Raw genomic sequence first — 22,334 nt, 5'->3', positions numbered from 1 at the left:
TCAAAGAGTTTTAATTGGTTTGTAGAACGTTAGAAATTTAATAAAATTAATCTATAAATTTGTTAAATGAATTTAAAGTTAATAAATTTATCAAAAAAAATCGAAAGACTAAAAAGAAAAACAGACGGATCATCTGTCTTGAAGTAATAATTATTAATATAATAATATGTGTTAAAAAGAATTATTGTATTATAAAATTAATTATTATAAATTACAATTAAGATAATTGTATAATTAAAATTAAAAAAAATTAAAACATATTAAATTTAAAATAAAATTAAAGTGTATAATTTTTTTTTTTTTTTAAAAAAAAGACAAATAAGGTCAACCAGATAAAAATAAAAATAATAGACAAAAAAAATGTGGGACAAAGGAAATAATTGATTTATTTTACGTGATTAGAAATGACTATCAATTTCGAAAATAATGAAGCTCTAATTGCAAGAAACTATTTCTATGTAGCTCTAATTGCAATATGAACATATTTTCATTAAACTTATAGCAAAAGTTTTAAATCAATTTGTTTATACTATTTTTTAATACTATTTTAAAATTGAAATGACTACCTGGATGTGTTTGGCTCGAGAATTTTGTCAAATTTATTATACATTAATTTTTTAAAAAATATAAAATTAAATACAAATTTTATTATTATTTATATTATATTAAAAATTAATTTTATATTTAATAAAATCAAAACAATTGATACTACTCTACGACATCGACGATTCCAGAATCTCCGGCTGATCGACACCCTAACTGGGGTTGTTTGGGCAACCTCCAATAATAGAGCTCTCTTTGGAGTCCTATGGTGACGAAGATAATTTTCGTTCGTACTCAGTTTCCTCCAAAAATAATGGCCGCTCCCACTGTGACTACCTTTGTCCCTCAGAAGTGAAAGGAAAATTGCCTAATCCGAGCCTCCTTGTCTCGATTCTGAAGTGTGTAAAATAAAATTATTATATTAAATAAATATTTTTATAATATTAATAAAATAAAAAAATTAATATTCTAAAATAAATTTTATTCTTATTTTATATATCATTTGTTAAACGAATAAATAACAATAAAATAAATATCATGGGTTCAAACTTCCGATGCTTCAGGTCACCTGCCACACATGGTTCGCGTAGTGTGACTTTCCCATCGGATTTGGTTTGCAGGGTATTAAGTTTGGCCGGGAGTTTATCCAGTGCGCATATTCGGGTAGCGGCTGCGGGTTCCCACGTCATCAAAAAAATAAAATAAAATAAAATAAAATAGCATATGTTAAATAAATTTCAACCTTTGGTTTGAATCTAATAATTAAATTTAATTAACTAATTTAGCAAATGGATGGTTTAGATTCAATTTAGCACAACTGAATATTGTAATTCAACATACTATCCTAGTCGAACAAGTAAACAGACAAACAAACCCACTTTACCTTGATCAGAAGCAACACAGGAAATGGAGGAAGAAAAAGAAAAGAAAAGAATATTTAGCTGTTGAATTTTGATTCTAATTTTGTTAATTTATTGTTAAAGGTACGTAAAATATAATTACAGTTTTAAATTCTATTTAAATGATTTATTTTATAAATGAGATATTTGACAAAAAAAAATTAATAATTTATAACTGAATATGTAACTATCAAATCACGACAATTTTTAAGTTATTATATTAGATATACTCCAAGTTTATATTTGAAAAAATTTATATTTATCTGAATTCTAAGTTATTTCGGCAGTCTTAGACCGGACTATTTATTTATAATTTAAAATTATTTTTATTTTAAAATATGTCAGTCAAAATGATATTAGCTATAAGACTTTTATAATTAAAATAGAGTATTCTATTACAAGAAAAAATTTGGAAGCTAACGGTTGAGTTAAAAAATTTATCATTAGCAAACTAGTAGCTCATTTAAATCACCATGTAGCTCATTTCGTATGTTAGCAAATTATCTTTGTACTTATTACATTATTTGGTTTTTAAATTGCATAAAAGTGAATGTATTGAGAAATTTATAGTTGATATTACATGATAATCAAATCATTAATTTAATGTCAAATATAATAAGACTTGTATTTTGTTTCAACAGGTATCTAGTTGTCAGTCACAATAATGTACTAATAGTGTCATATTGATCGAGCTCGTTAACTTGATCTGATTACCGAAATTGATAAGTAGTTATATGAAAATAATATACACTTAATCACAATTTAATTGTTTTGTTCAAAATATAATTTCAATAGCTTAATAATTATATCGTTGTGATTCAATATGAAATACGAAACATATTGTACCTCTTTGTTAGGAACTTGACAGTGATGTGATCCACTTGATTCTTCATTGCTGTTATTTTGAGGATCTTGTATTTTATACATATAGCATAATTTCTATGTGTGAACTTTTTGGATATTACTATTATTTGCAATCTAAATTAGTGATTGGCGATGATACCATCTTACGTACGTATATTGATGTACCATTATATTATGCAATAACAATAGTTAGTCGGACAACCGATTGACCTATGTCGCAGGATCTTTCGGGAATTAGATCTGGTTATTTATAGCCCTATCTAATAATTATCGTGCATGTTTTGATTCACTTATTAGATTGACCACTAGTGGGGTCTACCGACACTTCAGAATTATTGACCAACTCCAAACGTGATCCCAAATGGGCGCATGAGGAGGAGTAAAGTTTTCCGGTTCCCTTTGGGTAATTCTTGGGTGGCACGAATTTCACTACTATACACGTGATAGATATTCCGGATAGGTCTATATTTGCTACCATGAGCTCTGGATAGTTCTGTAGTTAATATCGCCTTGATATTTGTTATATTAGATGAATATTTTGTTATATTTTGAACGATTTTTTGGATGCAAATTTCGTATATATACTCCTAATGATATGTTTTTGGGTTGTTTACTAGGTATTGCAGAGTTGACAAATTTTGGACATATTTGAGAGAAAAAACAGAAGCCACAAGGTCTTAGGCGTAATCACGCCTAAGTACAACACAAAGTGAGAAGATTAAAAATTGCAAAGAAGTCCTCCGAGGTTAAATTGAAAATTTCAAAACTATGAAGATTTAATCATAAAAGGGATCTTGGGTTAGAGAATTAAAGAAGAGTGGGGGGCAATTGAAAAGGAGAAGAAAACGCATCATCACATAGAAAATCTAAGATACCAATCTTTGAAGAGAGAAGAAGAAAACAAAAAAGGAAGAACAACGCAGAGAATTCATAGGAGCAACACAGACAGAACTTCCAAGCATTTCTTTCTTCATTCTTAGAATTGGTTTGTTGTCGATTCTTAAAATTGAAGGCATGATGAACTCCTTGATTTATCTTGTGTTTTCAATTTTTAAGGATTGTGAGTAATTTTATTTCTAGCGTAGGTGTGAATTGATGTTTGAGATTGAATTTGTGAGACTTGGTTTTGATTGAATTTGGTGTTCATCGATGTTGAGTATTTTTAATTCTTCTAATTTACGAGTTTAGAAATCTTAAATTGATTATTGCGCACGTATTGATTTGAGATTTTATAGTTATATTGGAGATTGACACCCGTAATTATGTAATCTTTCAATTGGTGTAGAAACTTAGAGGAAGAATACTCTAGGGAAGAATACTCTAGGGAAGAATTAAAATCAATTTTGAACAAATCAACGTAGGAATTTTGTTAAATTGAATTAGACATTTCTAGTCCTTGATGTTGTCGAGTTAGTAAAACTACGGTCGTACCTAGGATTCTCACTCGATTAGGGAAATAGCTAACGATCGTACCTTAGCTATCGACAAAGTAAAGAAAGGTTGGTTGTGAACACGTGTAGATTAACTATAACCACTTTATCCAACTAGTCAATGAACTTTATTTTTAGTTGATGAGCAAATTTCATATTCCGGGCGGAAAATTCATGCCTTTCCTAGAGTTTAATTATATTTGGTAAATCGATCATTTGCATTTCTATTTATTTTATTTAATTGAGTGAATTTTTATTCTTCTTTAGTTTATAGTCATAAATCAAATCCCCCTATGTATATATATAATGTAATTATAAATAACCAAATAGTCGAATTTGCTACTGCTTCCCTACGGATACGAACCTACTTACTAAAACTACTGCATTTTGCATATTTATATAATGTAGGAACTAAAACTTATTTTTCAATTGTGCGATACGGCTATCAATATGATTCATTGACATACTTCTATTATTTGTACCTTATTGGTTATGTCTTTAATAAGGGTTGGATGTCTGTCTGATTGTATTAGACTTTTTATATTATTTCTCGAGAGGCATTTTGCTGATTGTTTTGCCTTATCTCGTGCTATTGATAATATTCATTGGAATTTTGGATAATTTTCAATTGTTAATGGGTGGCTTTACTTGTTGCCAATATTATATAATGAAACATTTATATTGAAAGAATAAAAAAGGTTTTATGCAATGCGCAATATTACAAACATATATGAAATCAAATCTTAATGAAGTTTTTCTTTCTTGGCTTCTCATATCCTTAAACGGAATAAATTTAAAGGAGAATCAATGAGGTAATCATAACACATGTAACATCAAAATTATAAATGTGTATGATTTAAATTGTATTTACTTGTGTAATTTTATTCTACTTACTCGGCAATTTTCGGATGTTAAAGCTATATTTTGTAGGTAATTTGGGTGAGAAAGACTCGCTCTATGCATCATGATGGGATTCATATGGGGTTTTGAGCACCTAATTAATTAATATTTTATTTATAATGATCTAATCATTTTAATTGCAAGTAAAACACTGACATATATTTATTTTAATGCACTTATAAAAAAGAAAAGATATTTAACATGCTGAATTTATATTTGTCAGAATTTGGGAGAAAATTATAAAAATTGTATTATTACGAAAATAAGAGTACAAAAAATATATACTAGTGGGCTTGGGGGTAAATTAAAACAAACAATACAAAATAGATATCTAAATCTAACACCCTCCTCAAACTTAAGTAGGGGTTGTAGAGATCAATTTGAGTTTTCCCAAGAGCAATCGGAAGCGTCTGGGAAGAAAATACTTGGTGAAGATATCTACTGTATAATTTTCGGAGGAGACCAAAACGAGATGGACAACCCCGCCGACGATATGTTGTTGAATGAAGTGACAATCAAACTTAATATGCTTGTTGTACTCGTGGAAGGTATCATTGTGGGCCATTTTTATAGCACTATGACTATCGCAGTGAAAAGCCATAGAAGATGACTGAGGAACACCAAGGTCAGCAAGTAATCGATGAAGCCATAAAAGTTCTGACGTAGAGTCAGCAAGAGTACGATACTTGGACTCGGAACTCGATCGAGAAACTAAAGTCTGCTTTTTGATGCGCCAAGAGATGAGAAAATCACCCAGGAAGAAGCATAAACCAGTGGTCAAATGATGATCGGTATGATCTCCATCCTAATTAGCATCATAGTAACTGTTGAGAGTCAAAGATAAGTGATATGAAAAGTGTAAACCATGCAAGAGTACCTTTCACATAACGAAAAATATGTAAGATAACAGAGTGGTGAGAGTTCCTCGGAGCGGCCATGAACTGACTCACAATATGAACTGCATGAGCGATATCTGGTCGCGTAACAGTCAAATAGATCAAACTCTCAACAAGTTGACGATATAGGGTGGGATCATCAAGAGAAAAACCATCATGAGGGGTAAGTCGAACGTTGTAGACAAAAGGTGTGGAGGCTATCTGACAGTCTATGAGACCAACTCGAGTAATAAGATCTGAGATATACTTAGGCTGAGACAAAATGAAACCATCAGGAGAATCTGAGACTTCAAGTCCCAAAAAGTAACGAAGGTACCCAAGCTCTTCATCTCAAGTTATTGACTAAGATATGTCTGTAGATTAGAAATACCAGACACATCATCTCCTGTGATGATCATATCATCAACATCAAGTAAGAGTATGACTATCCCTGAGGAAGAACGACAAAGAAATAAACCGAATCATAACTAAATATAGTAAAACCAATTTCCAAGAGTGTAGAGCTAAATGTGGCATACCAAGCCCGAGGGACCTGGTTCAATCTATATAACGCATGACGTAAGCGACAAACCTTTCCAGAAGGTGAGAAACCGGATGATGAGTCATATAAACTTCTTTATAAAGAGTGCCATATAAGAATGTATTCTTGATATCTAATTGAAGAGGGGACCAGCGACGAACAACATCAACGACAAAAAGATAATGAACAGTAGTGAGACGAGCAATAGGGGTAAAGTTCTTCTCATAGTCAACTCCATATTCCTGAGAATAACCCTTAGCCACCAGACGAGCCTTGTAGTGCTCAACAGAACCATCATAATTAGTCTATATTTTGAAAATTCACTTGCACTCTTGCCAGAAGACAAATCCACTAAAATCCAAGGGAGTCTTTTCCAGAGCCTGCAATTCCTCAGTCATAGCTTACTGCCATAATGGATCAACACTTGCCTCACGAAAGGACATAGACTCATGATGAGATAATATGACAGAGTAACAATGATAATCATACAAATGAGCATGTGGATGACTTACTTGATGTGATCGACGATGTATGACAGGTCCAAGCACCGTAGACGGATCAACATTTGAAGACGAGGTCGTAAATGGATCAGAGGTCTCAACAGGAACATGATCCGGAGGCAGAGATGGAGTCGTAGGATCAGGGTCAAGAAACAAGGGAGGACATGACGACATGAATGAAGGTGAACCAGAAATAGATGAGATATGAAATTTACACAGAGTGGAAAATATGATACTCTTCCAAAAGGTAATATGACGAGATATACGCAACCGTTTAGAAATTGGATCCCGAAGCCTATAACATTTATACTCTACTCTATAACCAAGAAGACAACATAAATGCACACGAGTTTCCAATTTAGAACGTTCATACGGAGGGATAAGGACGAAACTAACACACGAAAGGGACGAAGGATACTATAATCACGTAGTTGAACATATAGACATTCAAAAAGGGTACTATTATGGAGGATAGAGGATGGAATATGATTTATGGTATGGACAACAGTAAGAGCAGCTTTCCCCCATAACCTATCAAGACAAGAGGTAGACAAAAGAGATGCATGGACAATATCTAGAATATAACGATGTTTGCGCTTAGCACGACCATTTTGTTGACCGGTGTATAGACAAGAACGCTGAATCAATGTACCTTAAGCATAGAGAAAATTCAATAAGGTAGAATCTCTATACTCAAGACCATTATCAATACGGAAGTTTTATATGGAACAGGAAAATTAAGTTCTAATCATTTGAGCAAATTGAATGTATATTTGAGGTAATTCTGAGTGGTGTTTCAAAAAATATATTAATGTAAAACGGAAGTAATTATCTATGAAAATGACATAATAACGACATCCACTCATAGAGGGAACATGAGAAGGACCTCAAATATCATAATGAACCAAGGAAAACGGTTTACTTGCGACCGACATATGTTTTGAAAAAGATAAGACTGGTTGTTTTTCTAAATGATATTATAAGCAATCAAATGACTAAAAACGAGTAAAACCCAAATGATCCTTACTAACAAGAGAATAAATTTTAGAGGAAGATGCATAACCAAGATGAAGGTGCCACTGAAGAGAAATTACGGGGAGAAATCTTCAAAGATTGTACCTCAAATAGTTGACCAATTTTTCGACCTGTCCTAAGAATTCGACCTGTACGTGAATTCTGAACTTTTACACCAGAAGAAGAAAAAATAACAGTAAGTCTCTACTCAAGTAGTTGGCTTACTGATACAATATTTAAAGTCAATTGAGAAATGCAGTAAGTGTCAGGAAAGGGATATAAATGGTAGAGATACAAAACCTGAATGAGTGATATCCATGCAACTCTTATTAGCAGTCTGTATATGTAGTGAAGAAGACACATGATGTGCATCGGTCTAGAGACCAAATGTAGGTGTCATATGATGATAGCAACCGGAATCAAAATACCACGAATTGTCCATCACATAAGAAGAATTGGAAGCAAGAACTCGATGCGAGAGAGTCACGATATTTCGGACTGAGGAAGCCATGCCAATAACAGACGGAAGAGTAAAATCAACTCCGATGACAAAATCAACCACACTACAATGTAGGGAATAAAAAACATAAGGCGACGGATGAAGAACAGCGGTCGGAGGTGTAGGGATGCGCCCTCACACGCGGCTGGAAGACGGTGGAAGAAATATGGTTTCCACCGCAATTTACATCGGCGGCACGTGGACGGCGCACACGCGGAGGTTGGTGGTGAGGTTTGGGTGGTCAGCCGGCGACGACGTTGTGGAGGCGATGGTGGTGGCGGTGTCAACTGGAGCACGGCGGCGGCGGCGGCGGCGGCGGCTAGGATTTTCGATTTGAAAATTTGGACTCTGATACCATATTAAAATTTGGGAGGAAATTATAAAATTTTATTATTACGAAAATAAGAGTATACAAATATATATATATATGCTAGTGAGTTCGGACTAAACTAAAATAAATAATACAAAATATATATCTAAATCTAACACTATATTATATAAGCGTTAGCATTGCACTAGACAGGCCGACTTGGTAAAACTAACCCCTTAGCTCAATATGATACATTACTGTTTGAGCTTTTCCTCCCGACGAAGCTCTTATCCTCTGACACGAGGAACAGAGCAACATGATACTATAACCTTTGTAAACTCTCCTCTTTCATATAATAAAATATTTTTCCTTCTTTGACTTTTTGTATTATGTTTTTTTTTCTTTTTTCTTAAAAAAAATTACTAAAAAATAATTTATATTTAAAATATTATATCATACCATTATTAGATGTAAATATTTTATTATTCAAAATTCAAATTTAAAATATAAACTTTCAACCAAGCATTTAAACTTAAGAATTTGATTGATTTTTATTTGAAATCAAAATCAAAATCAAAGTATTTAATTTGTAAATTTTTTTAATATATTATTTCATTTAACAAAATATTTATTATTATAATATTATTTAAATTCAAATTTAAAGTTAAATCAAAATTTCAAATTAAAATCAAAATGAACCAAATTTAACTTGACTAATTGATTTCTATTTAAAAAATATACTATTTTCTCCGTACAAAATTAACATAAAATTATTGTTTAAATTAAAATTTCATTTTACTTCCAACAGCAACATAGAACAAATAATTGGATAATTATGAACTAGTATCATTTATATAGTAAATGTAAAAAGAGAAAAAACATAAATAACAATTATTTGGGGACTTAATAATATCACTAAATAAAAAATAGATTTGTTCATATAATAATTTTAAATTAATATATTTTTTTTAAAATTAAATAATGAGTAAATATAATATTATACTCCAATAGGTTCAAAAAATCTAGTACTATCCCTTTACAAAAATACAAAAAATAGAGCTAAAATTTCCAACTAAAAGAATATTCTTTATAAAATAAATATAATACTATAGTATTAAAAAAAATTAAAATAGAAAAAAGAAAAAAAAAAACAAAGCGCCCCTCAAGGGAGGGTATTTCGGTCTTTTTGCACGTCACTTGGTAAATAGATTTAAACCCTCCCATCCCATCCAGTCTCACGCCATTCTTCTTCCGCTTTTCCTTGCCTGCTGTCTCTGTCACTCTCGTTTCTTCACTCGCCCAATTTCAGCGCGAGCGGGCGGGCGGGAGAGGAATTCTGCAAAGCTGGAGAGGGGTTTCTGAAAATGATCTCGATAACCTCCGAGGAGTTGAACTACCTTATCTTCCGATATCTTAATGAATCAGGTACACACCTTTTTTTACAAAAAATTGGGCATGTGCGTGTTTAGGTGTGCGTCCGCCTTTGTTTCTTAAGCCTGTGTGCTTATGGCATCTTCGCGTTGGCGGATGGGCTTTTCCTTATCCTTTTTGGCTTCAATTGTGATGGGATGAATATTAGTTTTAGAGGTATATGTACATACATATAATATGTCTGTTATTCGGCAGGCGGGTTTCGATACTGGTTGGAAAGTGGAATTTGTTGGTGTTTTACCTCGGTGAATCTCAGATTACTGTTCCCCAAGTCAAATGTATGTATGGATTGCAAGAAAATACATTTAAATGAATATACAGAGCATAAGCTGAATGGTCTTAAAATGGACCAAGAGATTTTCAATTTTTTTTTATCAGACTAAGTTACTTAACAACGCAGAATAGGTTTTTAAGAAACAGATAAGTTGTAATCAGTCAAAAGTAATAACTTTTGCTGTAAATGATATTTAATAGAATTATAATGTTTTGCTAATGTGTTCTCAATTCCCAGAATTAGTGAATTGAAATTTGTCCAGACTCCCGAAAATCTGCATTGACGTGCTAATGAAGACAAGTTTTTATTAGCCAAAGTAGGTATGGTGCTTTGATAATGGTTTATGAGGGTGCTTTGATAATGGTTTATGAGGGTGCTTCTGCCTATAAAGTAAATTGAAATATTTTAATACTATTTAAGATGGTAGATTGATTGAGTTTGCCTATGTTTGTTGATATACTCAATTTATTCCATAGTAGATTTGAATTAAAGAGTACAGGGGGTTCATTCCTAATGTGATCAAAGCTCAAAACCTTGTTTCTAGAATTTAATAAGGGGGGTGCTAATTTTTTGAACTTCCAAAATAATGCAATTTATATATCTATATATATAAGGACGTGTGCTATTTGTTGTCGGATACTCTGGGAAATCAGAGATGAGAGGAAAGAAGATTCTGTATCTCCACTGTGATTTGAATTGATAATACACAGAGTTAAAAAGGAGATTACAAGGAGGATAAATAAACAAACTAACTGATTCCCTCAATTAAGGGACCGACTAGATCCCTCAATTTAAGGGATTACAAATTAATTTTCTAACATATTTGAATTACAACTTGATTCTCCTAACATATTTACATTATAACTCAGCTATTCTTTGACACTCCCTTCAAGCTGAGGAATAGATGTCTTCCATTCCCAGCTTGGATACAAGATCATGGAAACTCGAACTGTTGAGCCCCTTTGTTAGAACATCGGCTAATTGTCTCTCTGATGGAACATAGGACATACATACTAACCCTTCCTCCAATTTTTCTTTGATGAAATGTCTATCAATTTCAATATGCTTTGTCCTATCATGTTGTATAGGATTATGAGCTATATTAATAGCTAACTTATTGTCACAGTAAAGCTTCATAGGACCCTCCCATTTGACTCTCAAATCATTTAAAATGCATTAATCTCTTCTCTTATAGCATCCCTCAATTCCCTTTTTGACAATGCCTCAGACACATTGTGAGGGATGACAATTGTGTTCAAACTCACAATGAATCCCTTTTGGGCTGGCGATAGGCGCTTAAAAGAGACATAGTGAGATAGAGGATAGAGTGGTCGTTTTGTGCATTCTCTGGTTCCTTTTCTAACAACAATGGGAAGATCCAAAATAGTAGTTGAATCAATGGACTGTTCAACAGATTTTGTGTAAGGGTAGATCTGATCTTACCGTGATTTCATTCTCAGAATTTGGATTGGATTCTTGGACTTGTGTCAGTTCAGGAACGGTCTTTCTCCTTGAATACACCTGAGGAAACTTTGGAAAATTGTGAGTGACGCTGGTTGGAGAAGGAGATGATATGGGTTCAGTGATAGGATCGGGTGACTCAGATGTGATTGGTTCAGAGGACTCGGGTTCAACCGGAACATGAGGAGAGTTTGGTTTTGAGTGACTACGGGGTGGCACATGCGGAAGGTCAAGGGTTTTAAGTGGTTCGAAGGACTCACAAGTACTATCTTCCATCCTTGAAGAGAGGACTTGAAAAAAGGTCTATTTTCTGTGAAAGTGATATCTGCAGAGATGTAAAAATTTTTGATAAAGGGGTTGTAACATTTGTATCCCTTTTGAGTGGATGAGTAACTGAGAAAAACACATTTGATGGCTCTAGGGTCTAGCTTCCCTCTATGTTGTTTGCGGACATGAACAAAGGCGGTACACCCAAATACCCTAGAAGTGAGGCCATTTGAAGTTCTGAAGTGAGGGTAAAAGCTATGAAGGGCCTCTACGGGGCTTTTGTTTTCTAACACAATGAAGGGAAGCCTATTTATCATATATGTGGCAGTAAGGACGGCTTCTCCCCAATAGAACTTAGGAACATTCTCTTGAAACAGTAAGGCTCGGGTGGTGTTGAGTAAATACCTATTCTTTCTGTCAGCTACTCTATTTTGTTGGGGTGTGTCAACACATGATGAATCATGGATAATCACCTGTGATTGAAAATAAGGTGACAGAATCTGATTGAAATAATCTCTAGCATTGTCTAAACTAAAGCTCTTTATTTTGACCCCAAATTGATTTTGAACCATTGAATGAATATTAGGTATAACAGTGCTAACATCATATTTTTGTTTAAGAAGAAAGAACCATGTGATCCGAGTGCAATCATCAATTAAGGACACAAACTAACGAGCCCCAGAAACATTAGGTATAGTGGAAGGACCCATATGTCACTATGAATCAAATGAAAAGGATGAGAACCTGTTTTATTGCTAATAGGAAAAGATGCACGGATATATTTTTGCCAATTCACTGATGTCACAATGAAACTCAGAAATATCTGAACCTTGGAACAAATGAGGAAATATAATTTTTAAAATCCTAAAAGAGGGATGACCCAGACGTAGGTGATATAGCCAAATGACATCTTTATTCGAGGAACTAAGGAAAGAAGAAGGCAAGTTACTTGTAAGTTTTTTGAATGGTTCAAGGTGGTAAAAGACCGTTCCTTTCCTTAGCAAGTCCAATCCTCCCCCCAAGTCCTGGTCCTGAAAAACACGATAAGAAGAGCAAAAAAGAGCATAGCATTTAAGATCATGAGTCAACTTTTGAATGGAAACAAGGCTTGTTGACAGTTTGGGCACATGGAGAACATTTTTAAGGATAAGGCTAGGTCTGATAGGTATATCTCCAATCTCTGCAACAGTGGCTAAGGAGCCATTGGCCACAACAGTTTTTCTATTACTTGGACATGGGGTATAGATGTGGAAGAGTTGAGATGTGGGTTACTTGGACATGGGATATAGATGTGGAAGAGTTGAGATGTGGGGGTCATATGGTCTATAGCACCGGAGTCTATAATCCAAGAGTTGGTATTGAATTTGTCCAAGACATTCATGCACACAGGTTTACCTGAAAGAGCCATTGAACATGTTCCAGAAGGCTTCTCAAGAGACCCCAACAAACTTCTCAATCTCTCAATTTCTTCACTGCTGAACCCCTCTATGGTTGGATTTTTCTCAACATTGGGCTGTTCTGCCATATGCGCTTGAAGCCTTTGTTGCTGCCCCCCACGGTAGCCCTACTCTCGGCTTGAAGGTTTACCATTCAGCTTCCAACACTTCTCCCTTGTATGTCTGGGTTTCTAGCAATAAGTACACCAAGGATTATCTTTATTTTCTTTCCCTTGGTTATCTCTACCAAAGTGTTTGGGCATATCATTCTTCGACTTCTCTTGATTTGTTTTTGCTGCTAAGGTTGACCCATCCATAGTATGTGGTTCTAGCATTACACTCCTCCGATTTTCTTTTGCTTGGATTAATGAGATTGTCTCTTCTAGAGATGGCGTATCCTTCTTGCCGAGGATTTGGATCCTAACTGGATCATATTCAAAATTCAATCATGCCAAAAAATCATATATCCGATCCTTCTCAATGAACTTCTTCAAAGTGGCAACATCATCAGGGCATTTCATCTCAATGACCCGGTAGTGATCCAATTCCTGCCAAAGATTTTGCAACATCGTTGCATACTCTGTGACAAATTTGTCTCCTTGCTTGGTGGCTCCGGTTTTTTCTTTGATTTCATACACAAGGGCAGCATCACGGGCTTCGAGTATGTGCGGTTGATATAGTCCCAGATTTCCTTTGCAGTATTTAAGAACATACAAGTGTCATGGAATCCCATAACCAGGACATAATCATGGTATCTCCCTCATCCTATGCTTCAAATGTTGGATTCCTTTTTTTTGGTCCGGTTTCAAGGAGGTGATTAAGCCTCCCTTTGCCCTTGAGGTATGTGCGGACAATTTAGGACCATTTGAGATAGTTCTTCCCATTGAACCTATTGGATGCCGGGATATTCTGCAGTTCTCCAATTTTCTGAATAGAGTTAGATTCTTCGGAAGGGTTGGAATTGTTGGAGATGGTGGTTTCAGACATGACTTAGTGAAAGAAGAAAAATTCACAACAATTAAGGCGGGAACAAAACACAGTGATGAAGGCTGCTTGAAGAAGACTACAAAACCCTAGAAAAATTCCTAGAGCTCTGATACCATGTGGGAAATCAGAGATGAGAGGAAAGAAAGATTATGTATTTTCACTATGATTTGAATTGATAATACACAGAGTTAAAAAGGAGATTGCAAAGAGGAAAAAGGAAACAAACTAACTAATCCCCTCAATTAAGGGACTGAATTCTCTTAACATATTTGAATTACAAATTGATTCTCCTAACATATTTATATTATAACTCAGCTATTATTTGACAGAAACTGTATTTTTCGAGCTATCATATTTAAAAAGGATTGCAAAATAACAAACTACATCAACAGTAACAACTACATATTGCAAATCTTAATTTTGTAAGAGTCACTAAGTAAGTATCGTTTGAAATTGACAAATGCTACAATTTTTTTTTGCAAAAAATTTGACTATTAAGAAAGTTATCAAATATTATCTCTTTTTGTTCATTCCAATTGTGGCTCTATTCTTCTGATGTTTGATTTCTATTTTTTTTACTATGCTACAATCTTCATAATAAAAATATATTATCTTTTTTCACAAAATGTTACAACAAATTACTATTCAAATAAAAATTTAAATCAAAATTCAATATTAAATTCAAAACAAACACACCTGAACCACACCATGCATATTCTATACTATATGTATAGATACTCTATAAATGAATGGGGCTCATGGGAAAGGTGGGGGAGGGGGAGAGGGGTTGCCCCCACATAGTTCTGTGCCTGTTGGCAGCGTCTTGTAGTGACAAGGATCTGATAAGCACTATCTCATTAAAGTTTTCTTTGATATTTTTGCTAGTTGTTTGCAGTTTGCATTATTAACTCATTTTTAAGATGTTCAACATTGTGTTCTACTTTTCTTGTCATGTTGGCAAATGTTATTATCTACAATTGACTAATCATTCATTAAACAATCTATCTCATGGTGAATGAAGATGGGATCTGATGTGGTTTCCAAACCTTTAATAACCTTAAGCCATGAAATATTTGCAGAAAACTTATTACATGCAAAAAAAGAATTTTCAAATTATTCATGCAATCCGAGAATCATTTATAACATCCTTAGGTGATGCAATTAGAGGTCATGTGCTTGAATATTCTCATTGAAAAGGTCCTCAGAGGATCTAGCTTTTTATAACTTAAACTTACTTGGATGTTAAATTGCTAAGATGTTATTGTGATAAATGGTTTTTCAGGACTTACACATTCTGCATTTTCTTTGGGATATGAGGCAGGCCTCACTAAAAGTAGCATTGATCCAAATGCTGTTCCTCCCGGCGCCCTTGTTACATTTATTCAGAAAGGGATTCTATATCTTGAACTAGAAGCAAATTTGAGTAATGTTAGATTGACATCATTCAAACCTTTTACTTTTTCCTTTTGAGTTCTTTGTTTTGTATAGTTGAGAATGTCTTAGGATTCATAATTTTCGAGGCTCCAGGATGATATGGACGTTGATGAAGATTTCCAGTTCCTTCATCCTCTGGATCTTATAACAAAGAGCGTGGATGAACTTCAAAAGATTGTAAAACAGAAGAAAGAAAGCATTCAGAAGGATAAATCCAAGGGAAAGGAGAAAGAAACAATGGAAAATGGCCGGTCACAAGATCGTGGACCTGTACTGGAAAAAGATAAAGAAGTTGCAAAAGATAAGGATAATGAAAAGCAACTGCGAGAGAAAGAAAAAGAGCGGGATAGAGACAAAGTAGAGAAAGAAAAGGAAAAGACAAAAGGAAAAGACAAGGAAAAACCAGTTGAGGATGTCACTGACGTAAATCATGGTGGAGATAAGAATAATAGCAGACCCGAGGCGAATGGAACTGATGGAGGTAAATTTTGGTTCAGCTAATTTAGCATATCTCAGCTGCACATGATTAAATGTAATTAAATCTTGCCAGAAACATCAGGATCTTCAATATGTATTCTTGTTAAAGTGCATTTATTATTCGTGATCTTTTATGATATTTAACTTGGTATATATGGTAATGGGCGCGATGGTAGGATCAGAGCCAATGGATGTTTGCCAGAGTTTACCGACCTTGCCGTGCGAAATCCCAACTAGTGATGTAACTGTTTTTCAAGGCCACACTTCTGAGGTTCAATCGCCATTTGGTTTCTTAATCTATTTTAGTATGAGGTCAAGAGCAATTCTGTTGAGTGTATATTGACAACTTGTCTATGTTCTTACTTTTCACAGGTTTTTGCATGTGCTTGGAACCCCTCCGGGTCACTTCTTGCTTCTGGGTTAGAATAACAGCTTAAAATTATCGATTTGATTTTCAAGAGTGAATATCTGCTTTTTAATTGTCTTGGGGAAAACTATTATTCAATCTCCTTGTCTATATTTTGTGCTTGGAAATTGGAATTCTGCGTAGTTTTGAATCTATTCAGTATGTGAGCATGTTAAGACATCAGCTCTATTTTTGGGCCATACTATCCTAGGCTTTCTAACTATTGATATCTGCTCATTGGAGTGGTGTTACAATGAAGGTATGCACATTTATATAACAATCTAGGCTTAACTCTCATTGGACGATTGATGTAAAACTATCAAGCCTAATCTTACTTGCAACTGAAGCAAAACTCTGTACTTTCTTTTGCACCTGGGGCTGGAATAATTCCCCATCTTCCTAGAAAATCCAAACCTTTTTTTTTTGCCTGAAATGGAAAATGTAATTAAAAATAAGAAGCTTTGAAAAAAATCTTGCTGCTAAACTTGGGATAAAAGGAATATGTAGTGCTCGATGTGCTTTATCTTTTCCTTTTATTTAAATCGGAGTCTTAGTGTCGCGAATCTTCTGAACACTTTAAGCATGCACGGTGTGATGCTATTGGACTTGATAGACATATATTATTTACTCTCTATAGCTAATTTCACACAAGCCCATGGATGATTTTAGTCCACACTTTTGAGCGTAGCAATTTTCTTTCGTTTTATGTATTTGGCTTATGCATTTTCCACATTGATTCTTCCTATAGGTGAAGTACCCTAGACATTCAACCTATTGTTTTGTAGGTCAGGAGATTCAACTGCCAGAATTTGGACCATTGATGGGCCAGCTAGCTCCAATTTGGAAAATGGGAATCCCAATGTTGTACTGAAGCATTTCAAGGGTAGGACAACTGAGAAAAGCAAAGATGTAACCACCCTTGATTGGAATGTAGGTCTTGTCTATTTTATGTATTAAACCATATCAGTTTTTATCTTTAGAACTATGTGACTGTCTAATGATCTACTTGGTCTTTAGTGTCCTATGTTGTGTCAAATTTGTTATGTGTATTCTAAAACAATATGAATAAATTGGTTGTTTTCCTGATTTACATAGGGTGATGGAACGCTACTTGCTACAGGTTGTTATGATGGACAAGCGAGGATATGGACTAAAGATGGTATGCGCTGTTATTAATGTGGGCCAATTATACTTTTGCAATTTAAATCTTGTTATTGCTGTGGTCTTACACCTGATGAACAAAACTCTGTTACCTCTGTTAAAGACACTTAGCGAAGCAAAGACTGCATGGATCTATTGCTTACTCTTTTGAGTTGATATTGTGGACTTGGTAGTTTCTGCACATATTACATACTTCATACTATTTGTACTCTGCTTTATTGCTGTGTATTTTGCTTCATTAGTAGGGAGGCTTAACTTTATGTTTTATGTTAGAAATTCACGCTATATATGGATTGGAAATAAAAGGAGTTTATTAAACTCACCTTACTCTTGGTCAAATCATTTGGTTTATGTATCTTATATAGGCTATTTTGGTTGGTACTGGTGAGGTTTATGTAGTTACGTGACCTGAGAAATTCATTTGAGAATACGTAATAGCAATTTACTCATTGATTGTGTGCATGACATGCTTATGCATATTATTACTACTATTATCCAGGGGAGCTGATAAATACATTAAATAAACACAAAGGGCCAATTTTCTCTTTGAAGTGGAACAAGAAAGGTGATTTGCTTCTTAGTGGAAGTGTTGATAGGACTGCAATTATATGGGATGCCAAGTCAGGGGACTGGAAACAGCAATTTGAATTTCACTCAGGTTCTTTTTGATCCTTTCTTCTCCATATGCAAGCCTGTTGAATCCATGTCCTTTCTGATAGGAGCAAAAATCTGAGAAACATTTATGGCTTTTAAACTTCCTGTCATTCTTTTGTTGATTAATTGCAGCTCCTGCCCTTGATGTGGATTGGCGAAACAATAATACATTTGCTACATGCTCTACCGATAGCATGATTTATGTTTGTAAAATTGGAGAGACTCGACCAATCAAAACTTTTGCAGGCCATCAGGTTTGTCTTTGGGTTACTATTTGACAACCAACAAACTGTTTGCTTGATTGAGCTGTGGTATCTTTCAAACAGTAATATCGGATATTTATGAACCATTCTCTCTGTTACAATTAAATTGGCAACTTGGTTGAATTACCATTTTCTCTGTTACAATTAAATTGGCAACTTGGTTGAGTTATTCTTCTGTTGGATACATGGTGCAATTTTAAATCATCACCCACCCATAATCTGCACATTTGTTAGATTGGGCGGAATGGTTCGTTATACTAAGAAGTGTTATTGTTTCTGTGCCCAAACAAAAGCCTGCGGGGTAGAAAACTTTGAAGAAAGAACAAAAAAGTGGAGCATACTTGAAGAAACTAACTAAAAATAATAAAACCATCATTATGTTGTCTAGGCTGTATTGTCCAGTCTTGCCATTTTTCACCAATTTAAAAGTCTTCTACTATACTTTGTAGTAATTTGTACCCCTGCAGCTTATTAACTTCTACAACTCTTGTTTTTTTTTTTTAAATAAAGATTCCTATCTTATTGTCTGCCCTTATTTAGCATTCGAGAATACACTCACATCGTGAGTTAGTTTTGTTGTGGATGAACTGTCTCTTCTTTGCAACTCAACTGAGTGGCAACTGGTTAACAGGCAGTTATCTATGCATTTTTGACTCAATTATAACTGTGTTGTCTGGATCAATTTATGGTGTTGAATAATCCGTTTATACACAATGGATCTAGTTTCATGTGCTAAAAATAATTTATATTGCGTGGACACGTGTATGCATGCATGCTATCGTGTTAGTTATCGTTATTCTGGGTTTTGCAGTATTTCTGTGTTTTGCAGTATCAAGTTACTGTTTGAGAAAAGTAATCACTAAATAAAGTTCCACGTACTAAATCCATTTTCCTGCTGTACTACTTTTCTATTCATTAAGATTTGAATGTGCTTCTTTAGGGTGAAGTTAATGCTATAAAGTGGGATCCCATTGGTAACCTCCTGGCATCATGCTCAGATGATTCTACGGCAAAGGTTAGTGGCAGTAATGTTCATGGATCATTTTCTGGTAATGGGCATTAATATCCTGTTCTGTTATTGACATGAGTGTAGCCTATTTACACGAGTATAGATTTGTCCCTATCAGAAGATGGCATGGAAACAATTTTTTGGGTTAATTTATATTCTTCTTTTAAAGTGCAAAGTGAATACAACATCCTTCTGAAAGAACACCCATATGAAACCCACAATAGTCCAGACTCTAATTGCATTATTTGAAAAAGATTAGTAGTTTTTACCTTTTATAAACATTTTGCTTTTTAGGAAGATAAAATGTAGAATTTATTTATATGTATGTCTTTTATGCATGTATGGATTTTTCTATTTATATGAATATATATAATAAAATGTCCATACCGCTTGTTTCGTTTCTTTATTTGTTTAATTTTATTATGATTTGGATTACACTGGTGCAGATCTGGAGTATGAAACATGACACCTGTCTGCTTGATTTGAGGGAACACACCAAAGTACGGAATCAGGTTTCATTTTTGTATCTTTTGTGTCAGGGTCTGCCACACTTCAAGTTGACATGTCTTTTGCATTGTTTTCAGGAGATATATACTGTGAGATGGAGTCCAACAGGGCCTGGCACCAGTAACCCCAATCAGCAGCTGGTACTAGCAAGGTGATTTTTCTTCACCATTATTATCGTGTGATATATTGGTGATGTTATTTCATAGTTTCATTTATGCAAAATTGCTGTGAGGATATCAAATCAGGAGCAAATTCTAAGCTCATTGAAATAAATGAAATGATAATCCTGATGCTCAAGAACTATGTATCACAAAACCTGCTTTGTAGGGTCAAGGCTGTTGTGTGATTTCTATTTGAAGAGAGTTTTTTAATTGGAAGATAGGTCTTGTATCATATTTTAAATGATACGTAATAGTTTTCGAAACCACGGGAACTTGAGAGCAGCACAGCTATATATGTATGATATATTGAAATATTATATGAACTTTTGCTGACTACTTTGTCAGGAAACAATTACATTTATGATTCCCTTGTTTGCTTGTTGCCTTACTATCCTCTACAGTGCCTCATTTGATTCAACCATAAAGCTTTGGGAATCGGAACATGGGCGACTTCTGCATAGCTTGGATGGCCACAGGTGTGCTATATAATTTTCTTATTTCTCGGTCCATTCTAAATGCATTTCCCTCCAACAATCCGTAAATCATATCCTCAACATTGGGCTTGATATTTACTGATATAAATGGAAAATTCTATGTCAATGTGTACTGATTTATTTGAACCCATCCTATTACACACGACAATGGTTCATAATGATTTCTAAAGGATGAATTACAAATTTAGCCCATTGTGGTACATGCATTTGAAAAATTCCTGCAAAAAGAAAAGATTCAAAAAAAAAAAAAAAAAACTTTTAGGGTGTTTTTTGAAGTGTTTCTTTGGAGCTTCTTCTATAGCATTAAGGGTGTTATTTGGTGATTTTATTAAATTTTTTCCCCAGTATTTTTTTTTTAAAATTTATTTATAAAACATTTTAAAAAAATGTATACCAGACTAGTCATTCCTTTATAAAGAGGGACAAGAAAGAAAGAAAGAATGTACATATTGAAATTCTGACTGTATTTTGCAATGTTCACAATTTACATGCCTACCTACACATTAGTTTTCATTTATATAAACTTGTTGAATCTGCTTTCTCATTGGTTCATTTATGTATATTTGTTTTTGTACAAAAATTTTCAAAATCCAGGGAGCCAGTATATTCTGTGGCATTTAGCCCAAACGGTGAGTTCTTGGCGAGCGGATCACTAGATCGATGCTTGCATATTTGGTCAGTGAAGGAAGCTCGGATTATCAGAACTTTCACTGGAAATGGTGGGATCTTTGAAGTTTGTTGGAACAAGGAAGGGGATAAGCTCGCCGCTTGTTTTGCAGACAATGTGGTGTGTGTTGTGGATTTTCGAAAGTAGAAGAAAGAGTTTGATGAGAGGGAGATTGTTGTGTGCATTTAATTCGTCAATGGTGTTGTAGCAATAGGTCGTTCCGGAGGCTTCAATTCCCCTTGTCACTATTAATTACAATTAGAACCAACCGTGTAAGAATATTAGGGGCTTCGAAAAGTTCTATATATGTATGCATTGAATATAGCGGGACATGGTTTCATTAATTTGAGAGGAATGAAATGAATATTTGATATGATATTTAGCTAGTATGATGAAAAAGTTATTTTTAGTGAATGTGTCAAAATCTCTACTAGTATTTATGTAAATTATTTTGGGCTGTGATTGTTGTATTCTTATTGACATTTTGTTAGGTTACAGACGTGTTCTTGGTAAGTGTTGATTAAGTTCTGGCCATTGTTGGTCAGAATTCCGTTATTTGTAAATCTATTAATCAAGATTTATTTATCTTATTTTGATTAGGGCCACTAATAATTTTATCCCTTCCAACATATTTATATTTGATATTCAGTTTCTAGTGATGATTAATAACATTGAACTATTTACGTTTGTTTTCTTACTCATTGAGGTTTTTTCTTTTTTTCTTTTTTTTTTTCTTTAAAAAAAATAAAAATTTCAAATTAAATTAATACTCTCGTTATTTTATAGATATATAATATAATATAATAATGTAATGTTTATTTACCTTTGATGTTAAAGTAGAAGTAACCTGAAGTAAAAAAAGTAGAGGTT

The 22,334-nt window shown here is 33.9% G+C and overlaps 1 protein-coding gene across 3 annotated transcripts; it reads left to right on the top strand.

Moving 5' to 3' along the window:
- The first annotated feature begins 9,618 nt into the window (after positions 1-9,618).
- LOC127257150 (WD40 repeat-containing protein HOS15-like) lies at positions 9,619-21,863 on the top strand. Of its 3 annotated transcripts, XM_051283494.1 has the most exons (16): positions 9,658-9,800; positions 10,002-10,084; positions 10,318-10,396; positions 15,514-15,659; positions 15,759-16,146; positions 16,319-16,413; positions 16,515-16,561; positions 17,334-17,478; positions 17,644-17,707; positions 18,209-18,367; positions 18,496-18,617; positions 19,567-19,641; positions 20,082-20,135; positions 20,220-20,293; positions 20,705-20,779; positions 21,392-21,863. In XM_051283494.1, exons 5-16 carry the CDS (start codon positions 15,765-15,767, stop codon positions 21,609-21,611), a joined length of 1,512 nt encoding a protein of 503 aa, XP_051139451.1. In that variant the 5' UTR covers positions 9,658-9,800; positions 10,002-10,084; positions 10,318-10,396; positions 15,514-15,659; positions 15,759-15,764; the 3' UTR covers positions 21,612-21,863. The 3 variants fall into 3 exon arrangements, with proteins under 3 accessions (XP_051139449.1, XP_051139451.1, XP_051139450.1); XM_051283493.1 differs by lacking the exon at positions 10,318-10,396; XM_051283492.1 differs by lacking the exons at positions 10,002-10,084; positions 10,318-10,396 and having other exon boundaries at positions 9,619-9,800.
- Positions 21,864-22,334: the final 471 nt, after the last annotated feature.

Source organism: Andrographis paniculata, unplaced genomic scaffold (genome assembly GCF_009805555.1).
Source record: "Andrographis paniculata isolate CXL003 unplaced genomic scaffold, ASM980555v1 Contig57END, whole genome shotgun sequence".
In the NCBI taxonomy this organism is placed as follows: Eukaryota; Viridiplantae; Streptophyta; class Magnoliopsida; order Lamiales; family Acanthaceae; genus Andrographis; species Andrographis paniculata.
This window is presented reverse-complemented; position numbering and strand designations above follow the sequence as displayed.